This window comes from Thamnophis elegans, chromosome 2 (genome assembly GCF_009769535.1).
Source record: "Thamnophis elegans isolate rThaEle1 chromosome 2, rThaEle1.pri, whole genome shotgun sequence".
Classification (NCBI taxonomy): Eukaryota; Metazoa; Chordata; class Lepidosauria; order Squamata; family Colubridae; genus Thamnophis; species Thamnophis elegans.
The window spans coordinates 172,934,724-172,957,618 of record NC_045542.1 but is presented as its reverse complement, the minus strand read 5'-3'; the positions used below and the strand labels follow the sequence as shown (position 1 = coordinate 172,957,618).

Sequence of the window (22,895 nt, the reverse complement as noted above, 5' to 3'; positions counted from 1 at the left end):
GCTTCCCAGCAATCTGGGTCCTCATTTTACTCCCTCTGCAGGATAAAAGTCTGAATCAACCATAGGCTGTCAGTATCAAACTCCTGGCTGTGGGCAATTAGCCACTGCCCCATCATATCTATAGATTTTTATGTATATGCATATTGTGCCTTTCTGATCCAAATGCCACAAGGTTGAATCGAACAAAATGAAATTTAGTGTGGAGGGAAAAAAGGTTTTACACCTGGGCAGGAAAAATATTACATAGAATGTGGCTCAACTGTGAGATCTTGGGTCTGAATGGATAAGTCACATGTGTGCAGCTGCAGCCCAAAAACTAATACAATCCTTGATTGTATAAACAGGCAAAGAATCAAAATCACAGGAAGTATTAGTCCTGCTCTATAAAGCCTTAGTAAGATCACATGTAAAACACTGCATCCAGTTTTGTCGTCAAACTGCAAAAAAGATGTTGAGGCTTTGGAAAAAGGGCAGAGAAGGGCAGTAGGCTGATGAAAGGACCTGGAGACTAAAACATAGGAAGAACGTTGCAGGATTTTGGTTTGGCTAGTCTAGAGAAAAGAAGGATTGGGAGTGGCATGATATCAATATTCCAGTGTTTGAGAGGCCACGCACACATGAGCATCAGAAACCGAAAGAGCAGCTGCCGGGTGTGCATGCTCGTGTGGGAAGGTGATATCCAGTTTCTAGCATGTCCATGCGCACCGGCTACCTGGTGTCTAATTTCTGGCATACATGCATGCTGGAAGACCAGCTGCGTGCCCAAAGACATGAGATGGGATCCTGGCAGTCACTTCCTAGGGGAGCTGAGCTGTTGGCCAGGACAGGGGCTGGGGCTTCCCTCCTCCCCGACTGAGTGGGCTCCTGCATGGCCCAAGCCCTCAAGCCCATGGCATCATTGCGCATCTGCTGTCCAGAGCGCTTGGCCAGCTTGGGCGCACCCGAAAGGCAGCAGCAGTGGCAGCAGAGGGGGAGCAGGAGAGAAAGTTAGATTGCATAGTCAAATAAAGGGAATAAAAGATCTAAGGAACAAAGATGGGAGGAAAATTAAAAAGAAAATAAGATTAAATGTTCGGATGCAGGTAAGAGATGATGGATAAGGGAAAATAGAGTAAAAATATTTTATGAATAAACTTCAATAATGTGTATTAATATCAGAACTATACAGGTTGGATTATTATTTTAGTGTGATAGCTATCAGGATGATAATTTAATATAAAGGAAATGAAGAATTGGGAAAATAGACTACTACTAAATATGTATAAAAATATGAACAACAGTGAAAGGTTAGAACTTAGAATGGGCGATTAGGGAAATATTTATAAATATATATTAATCTAAGCATGTGTATTAATAATAGAATTATATGATTGAAGAACTGGAAAGATATTATAGAAATACCCTAAATGTATAAATTATTGTGATTGATACTAAAACTGTATTATGAGATATTGAATAATAGAAGGATGGAACTTTGATTAACTAATCTAAAACAAATAGGTGGAAAACATGTCTGACTATTATAGCGATATGAAAGCCGGGTGGTTGGGGGGAGTTAAATAGGGATAGAAAATAGTGGGGAATAATATTATATACAAAAGGATAAAGATGGTTCAGAAATGATAGGTGATAATAAAAGGCATATAAATATTATGAAATAATGGAAATGAAAGGTAATATTTAGGAATAATAACACTGTTTATTTGTACGAAATGCATGTTACTCAGTTACCACACCATTCATGCAGTGATATGTATAAAGAATATCTATGTATAATAAAAATGTAATGGTTGTTTGTTCAATCCCCCAAAGTTCTTCATCAATTGCTTTGAAATTTTGGCACAACATTGCATTCAAATACGTGAATGTTTTATTACGTATATTACAGATGCCACACCTGTGACAGGTAAAAACATGATTTTCTGTAAAAACATGATTTTTGAAAACCAGCTCCATCTGGTGAACGTAAAAGCAACACAGCTATATTAAATATTTCATGATTCCATTTCAATGTTTCCAGCACCATCTGGTTGACGTAAAAGCAACACACACTACTAAATATTTCATGATTCCATTTCAATGTTTCCGATTACATTGTTATATTGAATTTTCATAGATCTTGATTTATTTTCATTTTGATTTAATTATTTCGTGTGACATTGCGTTGTGTCGTTTACCATAGTGTTCATTTAGTGAGTGTAGTATATTCGGAACAGTTGGCTCTCTCTCCAGCTTCGTCCCGACGGTCCCTTTATATGTGTGGCTGGGCTACGGCCGCACCCTTTCCCCTTTCCGCCCTCCAGAGGAGGCAGAGGTGGAGTCTACTCAGCCCGGCTGGCCGCACATGCTCTCCACCCCCCTCACAGCGAGCCAACTACGGCCTCGCCAAGGCAGCTCCAGTGGGACGGCGTCGTCAGCCTGAGGTGCAGGGGGTTGGGGCGGCCCCTGGATGCCCCATGAGGCGGCACACCGAGGACTTCTCCAAGATCCTGGACGTCTCACTCTCCTAGGCCACCGACTTGGGGGAGCCCGAGCGCAGCTCCTTCGAGGAGAAGCTCAACAACTTCCCCGAGGTCGACAGCCCGGTGCCGTCTCCCCCAACCAGCCTCGCCCGGCCAGCAGCCCCGAGTCCTGACCAACGGCAGCACCCACCCGCCTTCCACTACGCCCAGACTGGGCCACAGCAACGCGTGGCCGGGAACAGCTAGTAAAAAATAAAAATTTGATTGAAAAAAAAGAAATGGGGAAGGGAGGGGAAGGAAAATAGACCAGCTATCAATCGAAACAAAAAGGTTTCTTGTAGGAACCAAGGTCATCCTGACAGATGGCAGCGGAGTGGCAGCTACCTTCATTGGACAATGCTCTCTTAAGGGGAAACTGCAGGAAGTGAGTTGATTTTCGCTAGCTCTGCCGGTATGGTTTATGCAATAAACATGTTATTTGAGGAATCTACTTGCCTTGGAGTTCTCTTGGTGGATGCATTACTTGGAACCCTGACACAGAGTTGCAGTCAGAAATGCATTTAGTCCTGAATCCCTTACTATAGGATCGTAGGATCCCTGCTCGGAGCTTGTCGGGTGTGAGCCCTACTGGTGAAACTGGACCTCAAGGGTCAAGTGGGCTGCTGCTAACGTACCTGCCTCCCAACAGCGTTGCAGCAGCCCTCCCCTCGCTCCTCGAGTCGGTAGCCGAGCTGGCAATTGAGTTCCCAGGCTTATGGTCCTGGGGGATTTCAATTTGCCTACGCTCGGTGAACACTCTGATGGGCGCAGGAGTTCATGGCCTCCATGACAGCCATGGGCTTGACCCAGATAATTCGGGGGCCCAACTCACTCTGCGGGTCACACGCTCGACCTCGTATTTCTTTCGGAGCATGTGGATTTGTGATCTTGGTCTGAGGGGTAATGAGATCATACCCCTGTCGTGGTCAGACCACTGCCTACTGAGGCTTGACTTCCGAAGACCAAACCCCCACTGTAGGAGGAGGGAACCGACCAAGTGGTTCCGCCCCAGGCAACTTATGGACCCTTTGAGGTTCCAGACGGAGCTTGGGGTTATTCCTGACTACTCTCGCCCACAGTCCGGTAGAGACTCTGGTTGCTGCCTGGCATTCGGCAGCATTCGGAGACCCTCGACCGGATTGCGCCACTACGGCCCCTCCGAGGCGGCGGATCCCGGAGGCCTCCTTGGTTCACCGAGGAGCTCCGGGAGAGGAAGCGCCGGAGGAGACGCCTAGAGCACCAGTGGAGGTCCGATAAATCCAATCGAACCGAGCACTCTTAACAACCTGCACCAAGGATTACATCAGGGCACTTAGGGCAGCAAAGAGATCTTATATTGCCACCTTGGTTGCGTCCGCCGATTCCCGTCCAGCCGCCCTGTTTAGGATAACCCGTTCCCTCTTAAATAAGAGGGATACTGGGGACCCCTTGCAGGGTAGGGCTGAAGACTTGCCCAGTTCTTGGCGGACAAAAGTTGCTCGGTTTCGGTCGGATTTGGACTCCACCTTTGCAGAGCCAGCCAAGACATGAGAGGACGATTTGGTAGACCATCGCTGGGTTGAGTTCAGGATGTTACCCCCGGGGACGTGGACAAGGCCATGAGGGCTGTGAGTGCCTCCACCTGTGTACTGGACGTTCCCTCCTGGCTGGTTGCTACAGCAGGGAGGTGACACGGGGCTGGATCCAAGCGGTTATTACCGCCTCGCTTCGGGAGGGGCACTTCCCCGCCGCACTTAAAACGGCGGTGGTGGACCCTCCTGAAGAACCATCTTTGGATCCAGCTGTACTTAACAACTCGTCCAGTCTCCAACCTCCCCTTATTGGGAAGGTTGTTGAGAAGGTGGTGGCCTACCAGCTCCAGCGGTCCTGGAGGAAGCCGACTACCTGGACCCTTCCAGTCCGGCTTCAGACCTGGTTACAGCACAGAAACGCTTTGGTCGCATTGACCGATGATCTCTGGAGAGCCAGGGATGGAGGCCACCCCCCATCTTGGTTCTCCTTGACCTCTCGGCGGCTTTCGATACCATCGACCATGGTATCCTTCTGCGACGACTGCGGGAGGTGGGAGTGGGAGGCACTGTTTTGCAGTGGTTCTCCTACCTCTCGGACAGGTCGCAGTCGGTGTTGGTCGGGGGACAGAGATCGACCATGAGGCCCCTAACATATGGGGTGCCGCAGGGGTCGGTCCTGTCCCCCGTACTATTTAACATCTACATGAAACCGCTGGGCGAGATCATTCGGAGGCACGGGATAAGATACCACCAATATGCGGACGATACGCAGCTGTATCTGTCCGCCCCGTGCCAACTCAATGAAGCGGTGGACGTGATGAACCAGGGACTTGAAGCTGTTAGGGACTGGATGAGGGCTAACAAGCTTGTACTCAACCCAGAAAAGACCGAGTGGCTGTTGTGTTTCCCTCCCAAAAATTTGGCTAGTGTTCCACCACTCAGGGCTGGGGGGTCAGATTTACACCCCTCAGACAGGGTTCGCAACTTGGGAGTCCTCCTGGATCCACAGCTGACCTTTGATCACCACCTGTCGGCTGTGACCAGGGAGCATTTGCCCAGGTTCGCCTGGTGCGCCAGTTGCGACCCTACCTGAACCGGGAGGCTCTCACAACAGTCACTCGCGCCCTCGTGACCTCTAGGCTGGAATACTGCAATGTGCTCTACATGGGGCTGCCCTTGAAGAGCATCCGGCGGCTTCAGCTAGTCCAGAATGCGGCCAGCGCGAGTGATTGTGGGTGCACCTCGGTTCGCCCACATAACACCTATCCTCCGCGAGCTGCACTGGCTACCTGTTGATCTCCGTGTGCGCTTCAAGGTGCTTCTTACTACCTACAAAGCCCTTCATGGTAGTGGATCTGCGTACTTGGGAGACCGCCTCCTGCCAATTACCTCCTCTCGACCCATAAGATCGCATAGATTAGGCCTCCTCCGAGTGCCATCTGCCAGCCAGTGCCGGCTGGCAACTACGAGGAGGAGAGCCTTTTCAGTAGCAGCTCCGACCCTCTGGAACGATCTCCCCGTGGAGATTCGTACCCTCACCACCCTTCAGACCTTCCGCACAGCCCTCAAGATCTGGCTATCCCGTCCAGGCCTGGGGGTAAGACCATAGTCCGCCCCCACCCGAATGTTGTATGAATGTTGCTTGGTCTTAATTATATATTGTGTTTTTATGTTATTGTATGTCTTCCCCTTCCATACAAGTTGTTAGCCCGCCCTGAGTCCCCTTAGGGAAAAGGGCGGCCTATAAATAAACTCAACTCAACTCAACTCAACTCAACTATTGTTTCAGCTTTTTTTTACTTTGCTTAATATTGTTGAAATCTGCCTTTCAACCTTGCTTCACATTATGTATTGCAAGTAACAACAGAAAGAAAAACCATAAAGCAAGGGTCCTCAAACTTTTTTAAAAATAGAATTTATTTTTATTTTCAAAACAAACACAACACCTAAATCTTCCTTCTTTACATACTGTATACAGAAAGTGTATCAGTTGGTTACAAAAGGTTTTCGTGCATCTCTTCCACAGTCATGAAACATAATTCATATAAACTCAAGTATTTTAACTTAAATATTTATACATGTTACCCTTATACCTCCATTTTATTTGACTATAATTATTTAAATGTCCATCATAAAATATACCAAGTTTTAATACATAACCACATACTGGCATTTCATTTAATATTTCTAAAATCCTCCAATAGCAGTGAATCCTTATGTCCTATTCTAGCTAAACATCCATAATATTTAGTAACAAACTTTCTAATCCTCCTTTCCAGATACCTGTTTGCTATTTTCATCCAGTTTCCTTATATTATACCCATACATATATATAGGTTGTCATTATTATCCCTCCTTTATTTGACTATATCCTGTATCATAACATTTCCCCCTAATAATCAAAACTTGACTGTATCTAACTTAGTTCTTTTTTATTAACCTTTGTATATAATCCAAAAGGATTTTTAATCTTCCTTTCATGGGTACCATTCAATATTCATATCCAATTATTACTTATCATACACAACACATTGTATACTTTATCATTATCAATTATTTATTTAATTATATCTATTATTACTACTTTCACTAAGTTTAACTAGTTTAAAGTTATTCTTCCATCTATCAACCTGTATCTTTCCAATAACAAACCATCTCATATCTTCTGCCATTTGTGGTACCAATCCTCTAGTCATCTTCTTGATCAGCTTTGTATGGACTTCTCTAGCAACTCCTTGCTTATAAGATCTCTCATATAATCTTGGTGCCCTCTTTCTGTTTCCTTATTCAGTTTGTCTTGATTGTCAGCAATGTTATCAAAACTTTTCTAGTGGAATTTCTTTCTTTAGTCCATAGATTCTTTAATTTTATCTTCTTCTATATCTTGACCTTTGAAATAGATTTCCATCTCCATTTAATTCCTCTTTCTGTATTCCATTCTTTCCATTTTCAGGAACAAACCAATTACCCATAGATATCAGCAGGTTTTAGTCTCTTTATATTCATTTTCCACCGGTATTTTGAGTTTCAATCACCCCCTTTTGCATTTCCCATGGGGAAGGTCAATTCCCCTCAGACAATCAGTAAAGCAGGATATGTTACACTGGTAGTCTCATGAGTAGGAGTCCCCGGGCTCACTGTGTGTAATTTAAAGAGAAAAATGCTAAATAGCCTGAATTGCACATTAGCTAAACTCATTTGGTCTTACTAAATAAGAGCTAGGGCAGGTTCAAGAACCATCCCTTCGAAATGGGCAGCCTGTAACTTAAAGGGAAAGCATGGCTGTGAAGAATTTTGGGATTTCTGCTTGCTTGAAACCTGTCTGGAAGCTCACAGAAGAGATATCTGATATTAATTGGCATGGAAAATTGGATACTGTAAATTTCTTTCCAGAAATTATACTCTGGTTGCTAGACCGTCATGGTAGAAAATGAAATATCCTAGGAAATATTGAAAAGGCAGAATATTTATCTGGATGTGAAAAGGAAGAAACATGTTTTAAAAGACAGAATAGCTGCCTGCAGCTTCCTACCCATCCCCCTTTGTCAATGAATAATTAAACTCTGAGCTAGTCGAATTTAAGCTGGTTGTTAACTCAAGGATTTTTTTTCTTTGAAGAGCGAGTAGCAGGAAAAGGAGGGGGGAAGTGCGGCTTTTCTGCTCCCTTTAACATTTTTTTTTCTTTTTAACCCTTCTGTCTGAGCAAGGAGGGGCTAATGGGTGACTGCTCATGTAGCTTTGCCTTTCATTGTTTTGGTTTTCTTAGATTTTCTTTTCTGCTCTGAATATAATTTTGATTTTGTTATTTCTGGAAAGTTTTGAGGTTTAAGATGTTAAATTAAACCTATATAAAAAGAAATGATTTTGAAAGATTTTGTTTGCATTGGTACGTGTTTAACCTACTTCATGAGAATTGCTTCCATCTGAATGGAATCTGAACTTAACTCATATTTTACTAAAAGCAGAGAACTGACACAAAAGTCAGATACAAATATATTTCAGAGCATGGACCCAAAGTACTTCATTTATCTTCATGTAACCTTTGATACTTTTTCCTCATTTTTATTTGGGCTACTCGTCAGAAAGGAGAAGCCACTAAACATGTTGTTAATCACTGTATTCGAACATTTGCTGTCATGGGCTACCTTCTATGTTAAAAACAGACAATGGCCCTGCATATTGTAGCCGCTCCTTTGCCGATTTTTGTGTCAAATGGCAAATTGAACATCTTTTTGGCATATTTATAATTCTACAGGACAGGCCATAGTGCAGTGGGCAAATTTTACATTAAAATCTGCTTTGGATAAACATAAACAAACAGGAGGGATTCCTATAGGTCTCCCTGGTAAACAGGGATTTGTTGAATAAAGTTCTGTTTACTCTGAATCATCTTAGTATCACAAAAAATATATCACAAAATTTTTATCAACTCCAATAGATAATCATTTTGGAAGTAGAATGAGTCATCCCCAGCCACAGGTCATGTATAGATTATTGCCTAATCCCGAATGGCATGGACCCGTTCCTTTATTAACATGGGACGAGGATATGCTGCTGTGCTTGCTCCTACAGGTCCAGGTGTGGATCCCTGCTCAGTTGTGTGAAACCATGGAAGGATGGCGTGGCATCAAGGACTGAAAAACCCGATCCTGGACTTTTCACTCAGCCTGCAGAACCCTCAGCAGGATCGGGACCAGAGCACTTTGTCAGAAACATCAAGTGACCTGAGGACAGATTAAGGCCCTCTCTGCACAGTCTAAAAAAAATTGTTACAGGGTAAGGACATGCCACAGACACCAGATAACTTTTTAGTAGCAGCATTTGCTTGTTTAAATGCTAATTCTATACCTATTATTATAGGGTGTATTCTTTTTATGTGTATCTTTCCCCCTGGAATGGCTACAGTGACTTTGCAAGATGGAATTCCAGAGCAAGGACTTTGGGAATGGAATTCCTATATATGGATGTGCAAAATATCTCTCGATTAATAAACAAGACAGATTGCTGGATCTGCATGCACGTTCCCCACAAGCCAAAGGAGGACCTTTAATACATGCTATTCCTTTTAATGAAACTGGATGGAAACAACATCCTTGCATCCTTGGAACACTACAAAAAGACTATGTTGATTATTCTATCTTAGCTATTGGTAGCAAGATTCAAGAAGTAGCGGCATATTGTTGGGAATTCATCAACCATACTAGATACGCATCTGTTGATGTTGTAGAGTATCCCTATTGTAACACATTTGTTCTTAACACCACTATTGAGAGACCTAATACCTTTCTGAATGCCACTAAAATGGAACATTTTCATAACTTCACCTCTTTTACATGTACATACCAATTAACTGGGTGTCCAGTGGTGGTGGGATGTCCAACCACCGACCATCTCCCTTTATGTAATTTGGTAAGATCAATGGTCAAACAATTAGCAGGGAGTGGTAATCAAACAACTAACATATTAGGTGACATTTGGATGTTATGTGGTAGGCGAGCATATCAGCGTATCCCTGCATGGTGGTACATTGGGATATATTGCCCCCTCCGTAGTGATATCTGATCATCAACCTAAAGGACGGTTACGGAATCGTAGAAATATAGAGGTTCAAAATCCCATCAATCATTATACTGATACCATGCTAGCAAGGGGTATTATTCCTCTTTTAGGAGTTATGATGAATTATAGAGATTTACATACTTTATCAAATTGGACTACTGCTTTATTTAATGCTATCATCAAATCCTTAACATTAATAAAGAAATGTCACAAATTAGAGAGGAAGTTTTAGATGTTATTTTAGCAGCCAAGGGTGATGTATGTGCTTTAATCCATTCACATTGTTGTATGTATATTACTGATTATAAAGCAAATATTTCAGCCACCATTGAACACATGGAAAACATGATTGCAGATAATCCAATTGGTTCCAATATCCTGCAATCCCCATGGGAGTGGTTATGGTCTTGGCTCCCAGATTTTGGATGGGTGCGACAAATAGTGCTTTGTTATTTTAGTTATCATTGCTTTAATTTGCTGTTGCTGCTGCGTGCAATGTTTGCCTAGTTTGTTGATGGTGTTTCCAAGAATTCGGCCCTCCAGATCTGAAATTATGTATGCATACAAATTATTAAAAAATAAACATTAAAATAAAAAAGGAGGACATGTGGAGATGATTGCCTTTTTCAATGGCTGCCAAACCACGTTGAGAATGCAAATATCAACACAATAATCCTTCCTTAATTAGTGTGAGCCTGAGTATGCAACTCAGCACAATTATCAATAACCTGATCCTTCCTTAAAAAAGATGAGACAACATGTGGCACGTAGGCACATTCCATCGTTCACAACATCTGGTTGTCTATTAACCTTCTCAAACATAGCTGGACTTTGCCTAGCTAATCCAATCAATACAAGGATACTTTGATCAATGTATTAGTTTCTGCCACGTAAACTGTTTTATGACAATAAAAGGACAGCTCTCACAAGCTGTTGGGAGTGCCTTCACAACCTTCTTCCTGCCTGCGTGTTTTTTCTTCATCGCCACAACAAATCACAATCATTTATACATTTAGGGGTATTTCTATTAATATTCCTTCCAGTTCTTCAATCCATATAATTTTACTATTAATACACATGCTTAGATTAATATATATTTATAAATATTTCCCTAATCGCCCATTCTTAAGTTCTAACCTTTCACAGTTGATCATATTTTTATACATATTTAGTAGTAGTCTATTTCCCAATTCTTCATTCCATTTATATTACCATCCTATCTATCATACTAAAATAATAATCCAACATGTATAGTTCTTATATTAATACACATTGAAATTTATTCATAAAATATTTTTACTCTATTTTCCCTTATCCATTATCTCTTACTGCATCCAAACCTTTAATCTTATTTTCTTTTTAATTTTCCTCCCATCTTTGTTCCTTAGATCTTTTATTCCCTCTATTTGACTATGCAATCTAACCTTCTCTCCTGTTTCCCCTCTGCCACCACTGCTGCTGCCTTTTGGGTGCGCCCAAGCTGGCCAAGCGCTCTGGACAGCAGATGCGTATTGATGCCATGGACTGGAGGTCTTGGGCCATGCAAGAAGCCCACTCAGTCGGGAAGGAGGGAAGCCCCAGCCTGCCTGTCCTGGCCGACAGCTCAGCTCCCCTAGGAAGTGACTGCCAGGATCCCCTCTCCATGTCTTTGGGCATGCGAGCTGGTCTTGAGCATGCATGTGTGCCAGAAACTAGACACCAGGTAGCCGGTGCGCATGTTCTTCCTATGTTTTAGTCTCCAGGTCCTTTCATCAGTCTGCTCTTCTCTGCCCTTTTTCCAAAGCCTCAACATCTTTTTGCAGTTTGATGACCAAAACTGCATGCAGTGTTCTACATGTGATCTTACTAAGGCTTTATAGAGCAGGACTAATACTTCCTGTGATTTTGATTCTATGCCTGTTTATACAATCAAGGATTGTATTAGTTTTTTGGGCTGCAGCTGCACACACGTGACTTATCCATTCAGACTCCAAGGTCGCAGTTGAGCCACATTCTATGTAATGTTTTTCCTGCCCAGGTGTAAAACCTTTTTTTCCCTCCACACTAAATTTCATTTTGTTCGATTCAATCTTGTGGCATTTGGATCAGAAAGGCACAATATAAATATACATAAAAAATCTATAGATATGGTGTGGCAGTGGTTAATTGCCCACAGCCAGGAGTTTGATACAGACAGCCTCATGGTTGATTCAGCCTTTCATCCTTCTGAGGGGAGTAAAATGAGGACCCAGATTGCTGGGAAACATATGCTGATTTTGTAAATTGCTCAGAGAGTGCTGTAAAGCATTGTAAAATGGTATTTAACTCTAAATGGAATTACTATTGCTATATACCTTCTCACGAGTGTGGATCTGTTTATGAGAAATAAGATTACTATTCTGAGCAAAGGTCTTTCCACATTCCATACATTTATATGGCTTCTCTCCTGTGTGGATTCTGTTATGGGAAGTAAGTTCATAGCTGCGAGCAAATGTCTTTCCACAATTTATGCATTTATATGGTTTCTCCCCTGTGTGGACCATCTTATGGGAAATAAGATGACCACTTTGAGCAAAGGTCTTTCCACATTCCATACATTTATACGGCTTCTCTCCTGTGTGGATCTTGTTGTGGATAGCGAGTGTCCCCTTCAGAGCAAAGGTCTTTCCACACTCCATGCATTTATACGGTTTTTCTCCTGTGTGGATCCGTTTGTGTTTATTGAGTCCACTGCTCTGAGTAAATGTTTTCCCACACTCCATGCATTTATATGGCTTCTCTCCGGTGTGATCCGTTTGTGTTTATTGAGTCCACTGCTCTGAGTAAAGGTTTTCCCACACTGCATGCATTTATAGGGTTTCTCCCCTGTGTGGACCATCTTATGACAAATAAGATGACCACTTTGAGCAAAGGTCTTTCCCACACTCAATACATTTATACGGCTTCTCTCCTGTTGTGGAACTTTTGTGAATAGTGAGTGTCCCGTTCAGAGCAAAGGTCTTTCCACACTCCATGCATTTATACGGTTTTCTCTCCTGTGTGGATCCTTTTGTGGTTATTGAGTCCACTGCTCTGAGTAAAGGTTTTCCCACACTCCATGCATTTATAAGCTTTTTCCCTCTGTGGATCATCTTATGGGAAATAAGTGGTCCACTTTGAGCAAAGGTCTTTCACCCTCCATACATTTAAATGGCTTCTCCCCTATGTGCTACATTTGTGTCTTCTGAGATTACTGATCTGAAGGCAAAGGTCTTTCCACATTCCATGCATTTATATGGCTTCCCCTGGGTGTGGATCTTTTTGTGGATAGTAAGTCTACTGCTCAGAGCAAAGGTCTTTTCCACATGCCATGCATTTATAGGGCTTCTCTCCCTGTGTGGATCTTTTGGGACTGTAAGTTCACTGCTACGAGTGAAGGTTTTCCCACACTGCATGCATTTATATGGTTTCTCCCCTGAGTGGATCCTTTATGGAAAATAAGATTACTACATCTTCTGAACCTTTTACCACACTCTCTACATTTGTATACCTTCTCCCTAGGGCAAATCCTTTCATGAGAAGTAAGTGCCTGCTTGTTCTAAAACAGGCTCCATATTCCAAACATTTATAAATCTTCTCTTTTCATGGTCAATCACTTTTTGAGATGTAAGGAACTTATTTCCAAGAGAAGGAATGAATGTCCCATTGTAATTTTGTCCATTGCGTCTTCTTATAGCATCTTCTCCTTTGTTTTGGCTTAAATTGGTGTTCTTTTACTTGTATTTAGCTTTGTTTTGCTTCACACTTCTTCCAATATATTTTTCCTTCTTTTCTCTCGTTGGGCAAGAAAGTCTTGCATCGGAGTATTGGTGGAAGAGGAGCTCTCCTGATTCCAATCATTTGACTGGTTTCTGTCATGGGTTTCTAATTCCATTTGAATCTCAAACGTCTCCGTTCCATCTTTAACATTGATCACACTGGAATCTTGATTCTCCTGCCCATTATTACCTTCAAAGAGAAGAGAAGTGAACATAAAAACAAGGTTAGAGAAAAAGATCAAACTGTATAAAGTCAAGTGATTTTTTTTCTGAATTTTTCCAAAATTCCATTATGTTTTATGTTTGCATGTTTACAGTGGTGTGATATAGACAGGATGATTTCTATATTCATGAGTCCTGAAAGCTTTGAAAACATCTAGAAAACATCTCTGTCTTTACAAGTATTTATATATCTGCAAATCTCAATCAAACTCTGTTTTGACTCAAGGAATAATCAGGGAAAACATCCAAGGAGGAATAAGGAGAAACGGTAAGATTTACTGAGGTGAGTTAATTTCAGCAGAGACCTGTGGAAACGGAAACGATTTTGAAACAAGCTCTTGTTCCCTGGTGTATTCTTGGAGCAGCTCTTTCTGGCAGTTGGGACTCCTGCTCAGCCCGTCCTTGATCCCAACTTATGAGACTTTGGAGCGAAATCCCTTGCTTGAAGCCTCCCATTTGCTTTTAAATGCTCTTTGCACTGAGACTGGAAAAGTTGGGAGGCTTCAAGAATGGCTAGTTTGCTGACTCCAAAGCCTCATTGGCTTTAGAGCTTTGGCTGGATCTGGTACAGGCTTCAATTCGCAGAGAACAGAGGCCGAAACTCTTTAGTGCACGATAAGTAGTGCAAGATCTCAGGCTAGTAATCTTGCAGGATCTCGCACTGCAGTACTTTAGGCCTGTGATCTTTTAAGAACTGAGGACTCCACGAGATCCAGGGCCAAAGTCTTTGAAAAGAAAGAGGCCTTCCTTCTGTTTTGCAAAGCACTTTGCCCTGGAACTCGTGCAGGCCTTGGTTAGCAGAGAACAGAGACCTAAAGTACTGTAATGCGAAATCACATGAAATCAGTAGTGCGAGATGTCCCACTACAGATCTCACAACTTTAGGCCTCCTTTTTCTCAAATGCACCGAAGCAGGCAAAGGAACTGACGGCTTCCTACATTGTCACAACGTAAGTACCATCAGGTGTAAAGCTGGTATAGATAGGGCAAAGGTAGCCGCAACGCCTCTGTTGTCATTTGGAAGTGTGAATGACGACTGTGGTGCTGCAACATTTGTAATTTCCAGAGTAAGTCTTAAGTACTTGGCAGTGGGCTAGGTCAGAAGTTTGAATGGTCGCTTAATGGACTGTCATAACTCAGGGATTACCTGTACCCTAGGATGCTCTGAGTCACCACTACGTGAGGCCTTTGGCCTTGAATTGGATTGGGAGAATGCTCTTCCATGACCTGGAGTGAAAGTTCTGTTCTTGCACCATTTTGGAGGTTTCAGAGGACAAATGACACACTTCTTCTCACTGACCTCCAGAGAATACATAAATAAGCACCCTCATTTTTTCAGTCTCCACAGATATAAGTTCAAAGAGAAATGGAATGGAATACAGATAGAAATGGCCCAAAAGAATCTAAGCAAAAGAGACACTGACTCTTTCCTTCCTTGGAGTACAAGGACACATCCTTCACCATCCCACGAGACGATATCGGATCAATTGTTTTTTGATTAAAAAAAACTAATTATGATCTGTCCTTTTGAAGTCTTTAATTGGGGACTAGAAAACTCTTACCCAGAGAGACCACGTTCCTATGGTTTTCAAGCATGACTTTCCAATGCAGCGCCTTTGATCAGGATCCAGCTGAGACCATTCCTCCTCCGAGAAATACACAGCCACCTCCTCAAAGGAGACAAGACTCCCCTAAACGTGGAAAAAATAACAGTGTCAACCCTGGAAGCCATCTTTTGCATTGGTCCTTCAAGCCTCCCATATTTTCTACTGCGGGAAAATGGGAGGGGGGGTTGTATGGAGTATAATGATATGTAGTCCCAATAAAATTCCTTTCTCAGGAAGTCAAGGACAACTTGCCCTGCACTTGCCCCGGCATACGGATGGGTGTGCTTGGAACGGGGTCTGACTGTACCATGTGATGCACATGTGGATGCTGGGCAGGGTCTTGAACTTTCAACTGGGTGGGGAACATTTTGGAAGTGACCAGACTGAATGCATACACTTTGTTTAAGAACTGTGTTAGAGACAGATTGAAAAAAGAAGTTTTGGAAACTATCGTGGAAAAAGCAAGATAGGTGGTAGATGCACAAAGGGAATCCCCTTGAATTTTTGTGGATTATAAATACCTTTGAATGTTCAAAGGGGAAAATGGAAGATAAAAATGTTTTGAGTATGTGAGAAGAAGAAGACTTTGAGTTTATCTTGACATCTTGGAACACCAAAGAATTAGATAAGGAATTCAGAGGGCCTTGTGGATTATAAATACTTGTCTTCACTCGTTGAACATTTATATAAAGGAAAACCTGTGTGGACTGACTTTGTGGATTATTGGAATTAGCTTTGATAATGTGAAAGATTGGAATATTAAAGAGGTGGGGACTCAGCGGTCTTTATGGATTACAAATACTAATTGACAGAAGATAAATATTTTCCCTTTTCTCCTGTTTTTTTTTATTTTTATTTTTCTCTTATTCCTAAGAAGGCCTGTGTAGATTGATTTTGGACTAACTTGCTATTGTGGAACATTGGAACATTTAAATAGCAAAACTTAACAGACATAGTAGGTCTTATGGATCATAAACTTAACTGATTGCAACATTGAGATACTGAAGACTGATTGAACCTGAAGGAACTGATCTGTGATCTGTTTGCTTTTCCTATGTCTGTGGAATAATGAAGTACTGGGGTGCTGTTAGTGATCAGGGTGCCAGGCCTGCAGTCATATTCTTCTTCGAGCTTTGGCCTGCCATACTTTCTAATATTCTATTATGTCTTTTTTAATTGTGGGAAAATGGGAGGGGGGATTGTACAGAATAGATGCTATGTAGCCAAAACAAAATTCCTTTCTAGAAAGCCAAGGTCATCCTTGTCTCTGCACCTCTGCACCTGACCGGAACTGGATGGATAGAAATGCCAGCATGGCAGTGGAAGATTGGACCATGTGATGCGCTGGTGGGTGTGGAGCAAGATCTTGAACTTTGTGTCAGAAATGGTGAAGATTTTCAGTGAATGAAAAGATTAACAATGGTAAAATTAGTAGAGGTGATTAAAAGGACAGAAAATTACAAAACAGGCCCTGATGGCCGGCCAGTAGAAATCTACAAAGACTTACCTTACAAGATACATTCAGTTTGTAAATGTTAGAGGTATATAATGAAATGTTGCAGAAGCTAAGATACCAGGTGCATGAACGGATGCTAGTATAACCTTATTCCAAAAGAAGATTTATAATATTTGTTTCAATAATAGCTGAAAGACTAAGAATTTCGGAATGAGTTTATACATCCCAACCAAAATGGTCTTTGTTTTCCAAGGCATCTGAAGGCCAGACAAGGATAATGGATAGAAACTGAATAAAGGAGAGATTCAACCTAGAAATAAGGAGAATTTTCTGACAGTGAGAACAATCAACCAACAGAACAGTTGCCTTGAGGTGGGAGCTTCATCACTGGAGGCTTTCAAGAAGAGACTGTACTGGCCAAGGTGGCGGCAGTGGTTAAAAGCAGCACTGCAGGCTACTGCTAGATCAGCAGGTCAGCGGTTCAAATCTCACCGGCTTCAGGGTTGACTCAGCCTTCCATCCTTCCGAGGAGGGTAAAATGAGGACCCAGATGTTGGGGGCAATATGCTGACTCTCTGTAAACCGCTTAGAGAGACCTGAAAGGCCTATGAAGCGGTATATAAGTCTACTGCTATTGCTATTGGCATTTGTCAGAAATAGAGTAGGGTCTGCTTGAACTAGATGACTACAGATCCCTTCCAACTGTTCATCTTTACCTTCCGATAAATTACAAAAAGAACGAGGTCCAGCAGTTCCTGACACTGTGATATATTTATTCCTAATCTAGGAATACAAGTCTGGTGGACTTGTAAAAAGGTTAAAGCATTTTGGATACAATATGGTGGATTATGCAAAATGTTCTTTAAAAAAAGGATAAAGTTTACCCCTCAGTTATTTTTGTTAGGTATAACTACTGATTGTACAGTTGTAGAGATTAACCTCATTTTGCATTTAATAACTGCAGCGAGACTGCTGGTGGGCGCAATACTGGAAGAAGGAAGATCTGCTACTATTCAAGAATGGACACTGAAAGTAACAATCCTAGCCGAGATGGCTAAAATATCAGCATATTTCAAGGACCATTCAAATGAGAGATATAAACTGGAGTGGACAAGATGGATTGATTACACTCAAAATAAATATGGGACTAAGAATTCAAGATAGCTTACGACTAAAGAAACAAGGAATGATATAATCTATTTAGAGCTAGCCTAGCAAAGAAGGAGTTTAAAGCTCAAATGAAAGATGATATCTAACTTTTTTTTAAAAAGTTTATCTAAGAATATCTTTGTTAAAGATTTATACCCTGTATTGGTTCTGGGAAGCTGGGGGGGGGGGGAGGATGGTGGTGGTTGGTGGTTGGGGGGGGTTTGGGTAGGGAAGAGCGAGGGTGAACATTTGTAAAAGTTTATTTTTCAAATTTTTCAATAAAAAAAATTGCTTCTGGTAAACTCAAAGTTGGAGGAGTACCCTAACAGAACAATATAACCAGAGGAAGCTACGCTGGCTTACAGCAACTTGAACCTGGCTATTGTGATGTTCATGTTGTGGGAGGAACCCAAAAATAATCCAGACCAAAAAGTGTGGGGGGGGGGGAAATAGGAGAGAGCACTCTGCACACCTGCTTCACTTCCTGAAGGGAGAATACAAATCTAATAACTTTTTCCCTTTCTTACTTGATTGGAGGCTCAACCGTTATTTGATCTCCGTCATAAAAAACCAGAAAGCTTCATCTTTGTTTCTCTGTAAAGAATAATAATTTCAAAATGCGTAATAACAAAATAGGAGGAGGTATGTACAGAAGAGAAGAGACAGCAAAAGTAAGACAGATGGGTAAGCGGAGGATCTTCCATTACCTCCTGAGGCATCGTGATCTTCCCAAGGGATCCTCCTGAAAAAATAGCTCCTGAGGGGGATTTGATGGATTCTTCTTTCCCTCAGGATCTCTGACCTCCACGGGGCCAGGACTTCTAAAAGGAGGAGGAAAAGAAGCAGCAGAATAAATGGTACATCACATGAAGTAAAGTGGATTCTTATGTTCGGAACACAACCTCAAAGCCCCCAATAGCCATCAATGTGTTGTTGAATGAGAAAACAACGGAACAATGTCCTACAAGAATTGGTGGAACGTTGCCACATATTATGAACGTCAGAGAAGTTTAGGAAGGAGGGTGAAGTATTCAAACACATAATCTATTTCCTTTTGAGCTCTCACCTGCAACTCGACCTGCTCCTTCTGCTCCTCCGCCTGGCTCAGGAAGAAGCCTTCCACCAGGGCCACTGCCTGGGAACTGGTCTCTGCTCCACACTCCCGTACCCAGCTCTCCATCTCTGGGGGCAGAAGAGCCAGGAACTGCTCCAGAAAACCAGGTCCAGCAACTGAGCTTTGGTGTGCTTTTCCAATCTCAGCCATTGCCTACTAAAGTCATGGAGTCGGCTGCAAAATCCTCGAGGACCTTCAACCTCCCAGTGCTTCCCCCACTTCCCAGGCTGAGCAGCTGAAGGGCCTTTTACACTTCCCTCCGCAAAAGGTTGTGTCTCCATCCTTTCTCTGTCTGCAGAGCAACTCCAGATGGCTCCAAGGACTCTGGTGGGTCTCCAGATGCCTTTTCCTTCACAGGACCATTTCTGGGGCTGCAGGACGGATCCCTGCAAGTTTTTCCGCTACTTTTTCTTTTGCCCAAGAGAAACTTGGCTTGCAAAGATTTCAAATGGCTTCCAGTTTCTGTGTCTGAGATGGAAGAAAAAGCCAAGAATTAGAAAGTGGAATTCAGCCACTGAACAACCTTCACCAACTTGCCCGAATACCCAACGGCTCATCCCACCGCAGGGCCGGGAAGGAGCAGGATCGGGCCCTCTGGGAGCTTGGTGCGAATCCTGCCCCTCTCCGCCCGGCTTCTCTCCTCTCCTGCTGGGGCTCCGCAAGGCTTACCATCCCTCCCCCCACTCGGGCTCTTTCCGGACACGGGCGGGAAGGGATCCCTGATCCCCGCAGCATTCTGGGATCCCCGCTTCCTCCTGCATGGAGAGGGCGGCTGGGGAACATGGGACCAGGGGTTGAAGCCGGAGGAGGGCCGGGCGCGGGTCTCTCCTCCTCCGCCTCCCTTTGCTCGCGAAATGCCGTCCCTCACCCGGGTCACGTCTGCACCACCACCCCGCCAGCCTCTCCGCAGCCTCTCCGCCTCCTGCGGAGCCCCAGGGGTTAAGCAGAACGAGGAACGCGTCCTAGAGCGGAAAGCGTTTAGATGTCACTTCCTCCCGGCCTCCTCTAGAAAGCCAGTCTTGACGTTTGCCCTCCAGCGGACCAATGGGGAAGCGCCGGAAGTTTCCTTCTCTTGGCGGAGTCCGCCCCCTTGTGGATTTGCCGCAAAGTCCAAAGATTGTAGAAAGGGCGGGAAAGAGGAGCGCGTCTGAGGGGAAGAGAGAGGGCATGGATGATGGGCTTGGGAGTCGAACGAAAGGCCCTTTTCACTGCCTAAAAGTGGCTATGCCGTTTCCAAAAGCAGCAATTTCGTCATCTTTCTCCCCTTCCTGTCAGGAACCTTCTGTGGAGATAGTGAAAAATCTCTCTGGAGAGGAGGCAGTTGGGACACAGAAAGAAAGGCCACAATCAGAAATATGATTTTAATTTATTTTTTTTATTTCTTTAATTCAATACATACAGCTGCCCTTATCAACTTATCCGCTCAGACTCTCAGCAAAGGGGGAGAAAAAAGGGCAGAGACCCCACCGGCCTCTTCTGATGAAAGAAAAGAAGATCCTGAAAAAGGAATATCAAGCTAAACTATCATGAAAAAAAACATATTTCTGCATAGGGATTCAGTAGAAAATTCACCTCAAGAAATGTGACTAGGAAGCTTAAGCCCCTTGGAGAATTTAAGGCAGGGATATATCATTAGACCATAAATGAAAAGGGGAAAAGGAAATGAAAAAGGAAAACAAGAAAAGCGGAAGGCTCCATTGCTATGAAAACATTTGACCAGATTTGGAGTTGACAGTGACGCACAGAGGTTAGCTACAGCGAGCAAAACAAAGTTTAAAAGGATGGGGAAAAGTGGAAGGAACATCTCATTTTTCTTTCTGTATCTTTTTTTTCTACAGTTTGTCACACAAACTTTTAATAATCCATATTTGAAAAAACAGCTTCCATTGAGCATCAGCTGAAATATTCCTCCCTCCCAGGCCATCCAGACACTTTACTGTGTTAGTAATTTTATTTATGCAAGAAAGAGAATTTTATGCATGTTTAGCAAGTAACTACATGACTGTTAATTTTAAGTTACCTTAATGTTATGGCAAACCATAGAAAAAAATATGGCCCTAATGCTTGAAAATATCTTCTGCCCATGCATTTGTTTCTGCTTCTTTTCATTCTGGCCCTTCTATGAAAAGCAAATTGTTCTCCCAGAAGCTTTTTCCACACACTCTACTTTGACAGCTGTCATTATTCCATCAGATCATAAGAGGTCTTTGACCGAAAAAGGTTCCCTGCTTCTACATTCATATTGGTTGACCCGGATCTTAATTTGACACAGCGGATGGTAGTTGGATTGAGGGATCCTTAGTGTCCTCTGAGGTTGGTTGGTGCACTCATGATGTTCCCTAGTTTGGGTAATGAAACATCCACAACTAAACAATCAAGTCACAGAGCACCAAGGACCCCCCATTTCAACCATGAGCTATCAATGATTTGGATGAGGGAATAAATGGGGAACTCATCAAATTTGCAGATGACACCAAGCTGGCAGGAATAGCCAACATTCCAGAAGACAGGCTTAAGATACAGAAGGATCTTGACAATTAGAACCATTTAAATATGAGCCAGCAGTGTGCAGCAGCTGCCAAAAAAGCCAACACAGTTCTAGGCTGCATAACCAGAGGGATGGAATCAAGATCACGTGAAGTGTTAATACCACTTTATAATGTCTTGGTAAGGCCACACTTGGAATACTGCATTCAGTTTTGGTCGCCACGATGTAGAAAAGATGTGGAGACCCTAGAAAGAGTGCAGAGAAGAGCAATAAAGATGATTAGGGGACTGGAGACTAAAACATATGAACGGTTGCAGGAAGTGGGTATGTCTAGTTTAATAGAAAGAAGGACTAGGGGAGACATGATAGCAGTGCTCCAATATCTCAAAGGTTGCCACAAAGAAGAGGGAGTCAAACTATTCTCCAAGGCACCTGAGGGTAGAACAAGAAGGAATGGGTGGAAACTAATCAAGGAGAGAAGTTAGAACTGAGGAGAAATTTCCTGACAGTTAGAACAATTAATCAATGGAACAGAATTGCTATTGTATTGTATTGTATTGTATTGTATTGTAAAGAAAGGAATGAAGCAGTCACAACCATCATTCCTTGCCATTGTGCTTTTGAATGGCTACTTAATAAATTATTGTAAAACAAGGACTAGTAAGGTTGTCCAGTAAGCTGGCTAGCTAGGCGAACTTAATATGCATCCATATCTTCCTACCACTGCTTTTTCTTAATAAAACTACTTGCTTTAAAATTCCATATGTGGACAAATCTCGGAAGCGATGCAAATTTATTCATATTTCCAGAAATCTAGAAGTACAGGTATTCTGAGTTCCAGCAGCACTTTTTTCACACAACTGTGTAAACTCTGGAAAAAAGTGCAAACTGAGTAAATAGTGTGACCAGGCAGCTGTGAAGGCAAACAAAATTCTGGGTTGCCTGACCAGATGTATCACCATCAAGAAAAAGAAGGAACTAACATACTATGTAGGGCTTTAGTCAGATATCATTTGGAATACGGTGAGCAGTTCTGCAGACCTCGCTAAGAAAAGATATTGATAAGACAGAGAGTCCAGAGATGGGTCACACGGGAAAGATCACAAAATTAGGACAAAGAGCCTATGTGGTACATTTTCTAATTCAACCTATAACCCCATTCTTACGGCCCGCACGCTGGATACAGCCCACTGAAACCATTAATCTGGCCCGTGTGGGACCACAAGGCAGCCCCACCATTGCCCCACTCACCCGCTGGCATTCACCCACCTTCTGAAGGCCCAGGGAGGCCAAAAATGAACTGCACAGAGGCCCACTGGACCCTCCGCACAGCCCATTTTTAGCTGGCAGAGGAGGCGAAAACTGGGCTGTGCGGAGGCCTCTTCCTCATCCCCATTTGCCCTTCTACCAAACTTTTCTTTCCTTTCCTAAAAGTCTTGAGGGGCTTAAATAGTGGAAAGGAGAAAGAAAGAGACACAGAGAGATATGGAAGGGGGGGAGAGAGACTTGTTG

The 22,895-nt window shown here is 42.9% G+C and overlaps 1 protein-coding gene and 1 long non-coding RNA gene across 2 annotated transcripts; both read right to left on the bottom strand.

Annotated features, from left to right (window-relative positions):
• Positions 1–11,789: 11,789 nt before the first annotated feature.
• On the bottom strand, positions 11,790–12,753 carry LOC116503431 (zinc finger protein 723-like). Its single transcript, XM_032209839.1, is given in 2 exon segments — positions 11,790–12,344; positions 12,347–12,753. Coding segments are annotated over 2 exon segments (549 nt in total). The 5' UTR covers positions 12,429–12,753; the 3' UTR covers positions 11,790–11,877.
• Positions 12,754–18,488: 5,735 nt separating this feature from the next.
• LOC116503453 lies at positions 18,489–19,095 on the bottom strand. Its single transcript, XR_004254696.1, has 2 exons — positions 18,848–19,095; positions 18,489–18,602 (listed from the first exon to the last, which is right to left on the bottom strand). It is a non-coding gene; the product is annotated as an uncharacterized LOC116503453 (long non-coding RNA).
• Between the last annotated feature and the right edge of the window lie 3,800 nt (positions 19,096–22,895).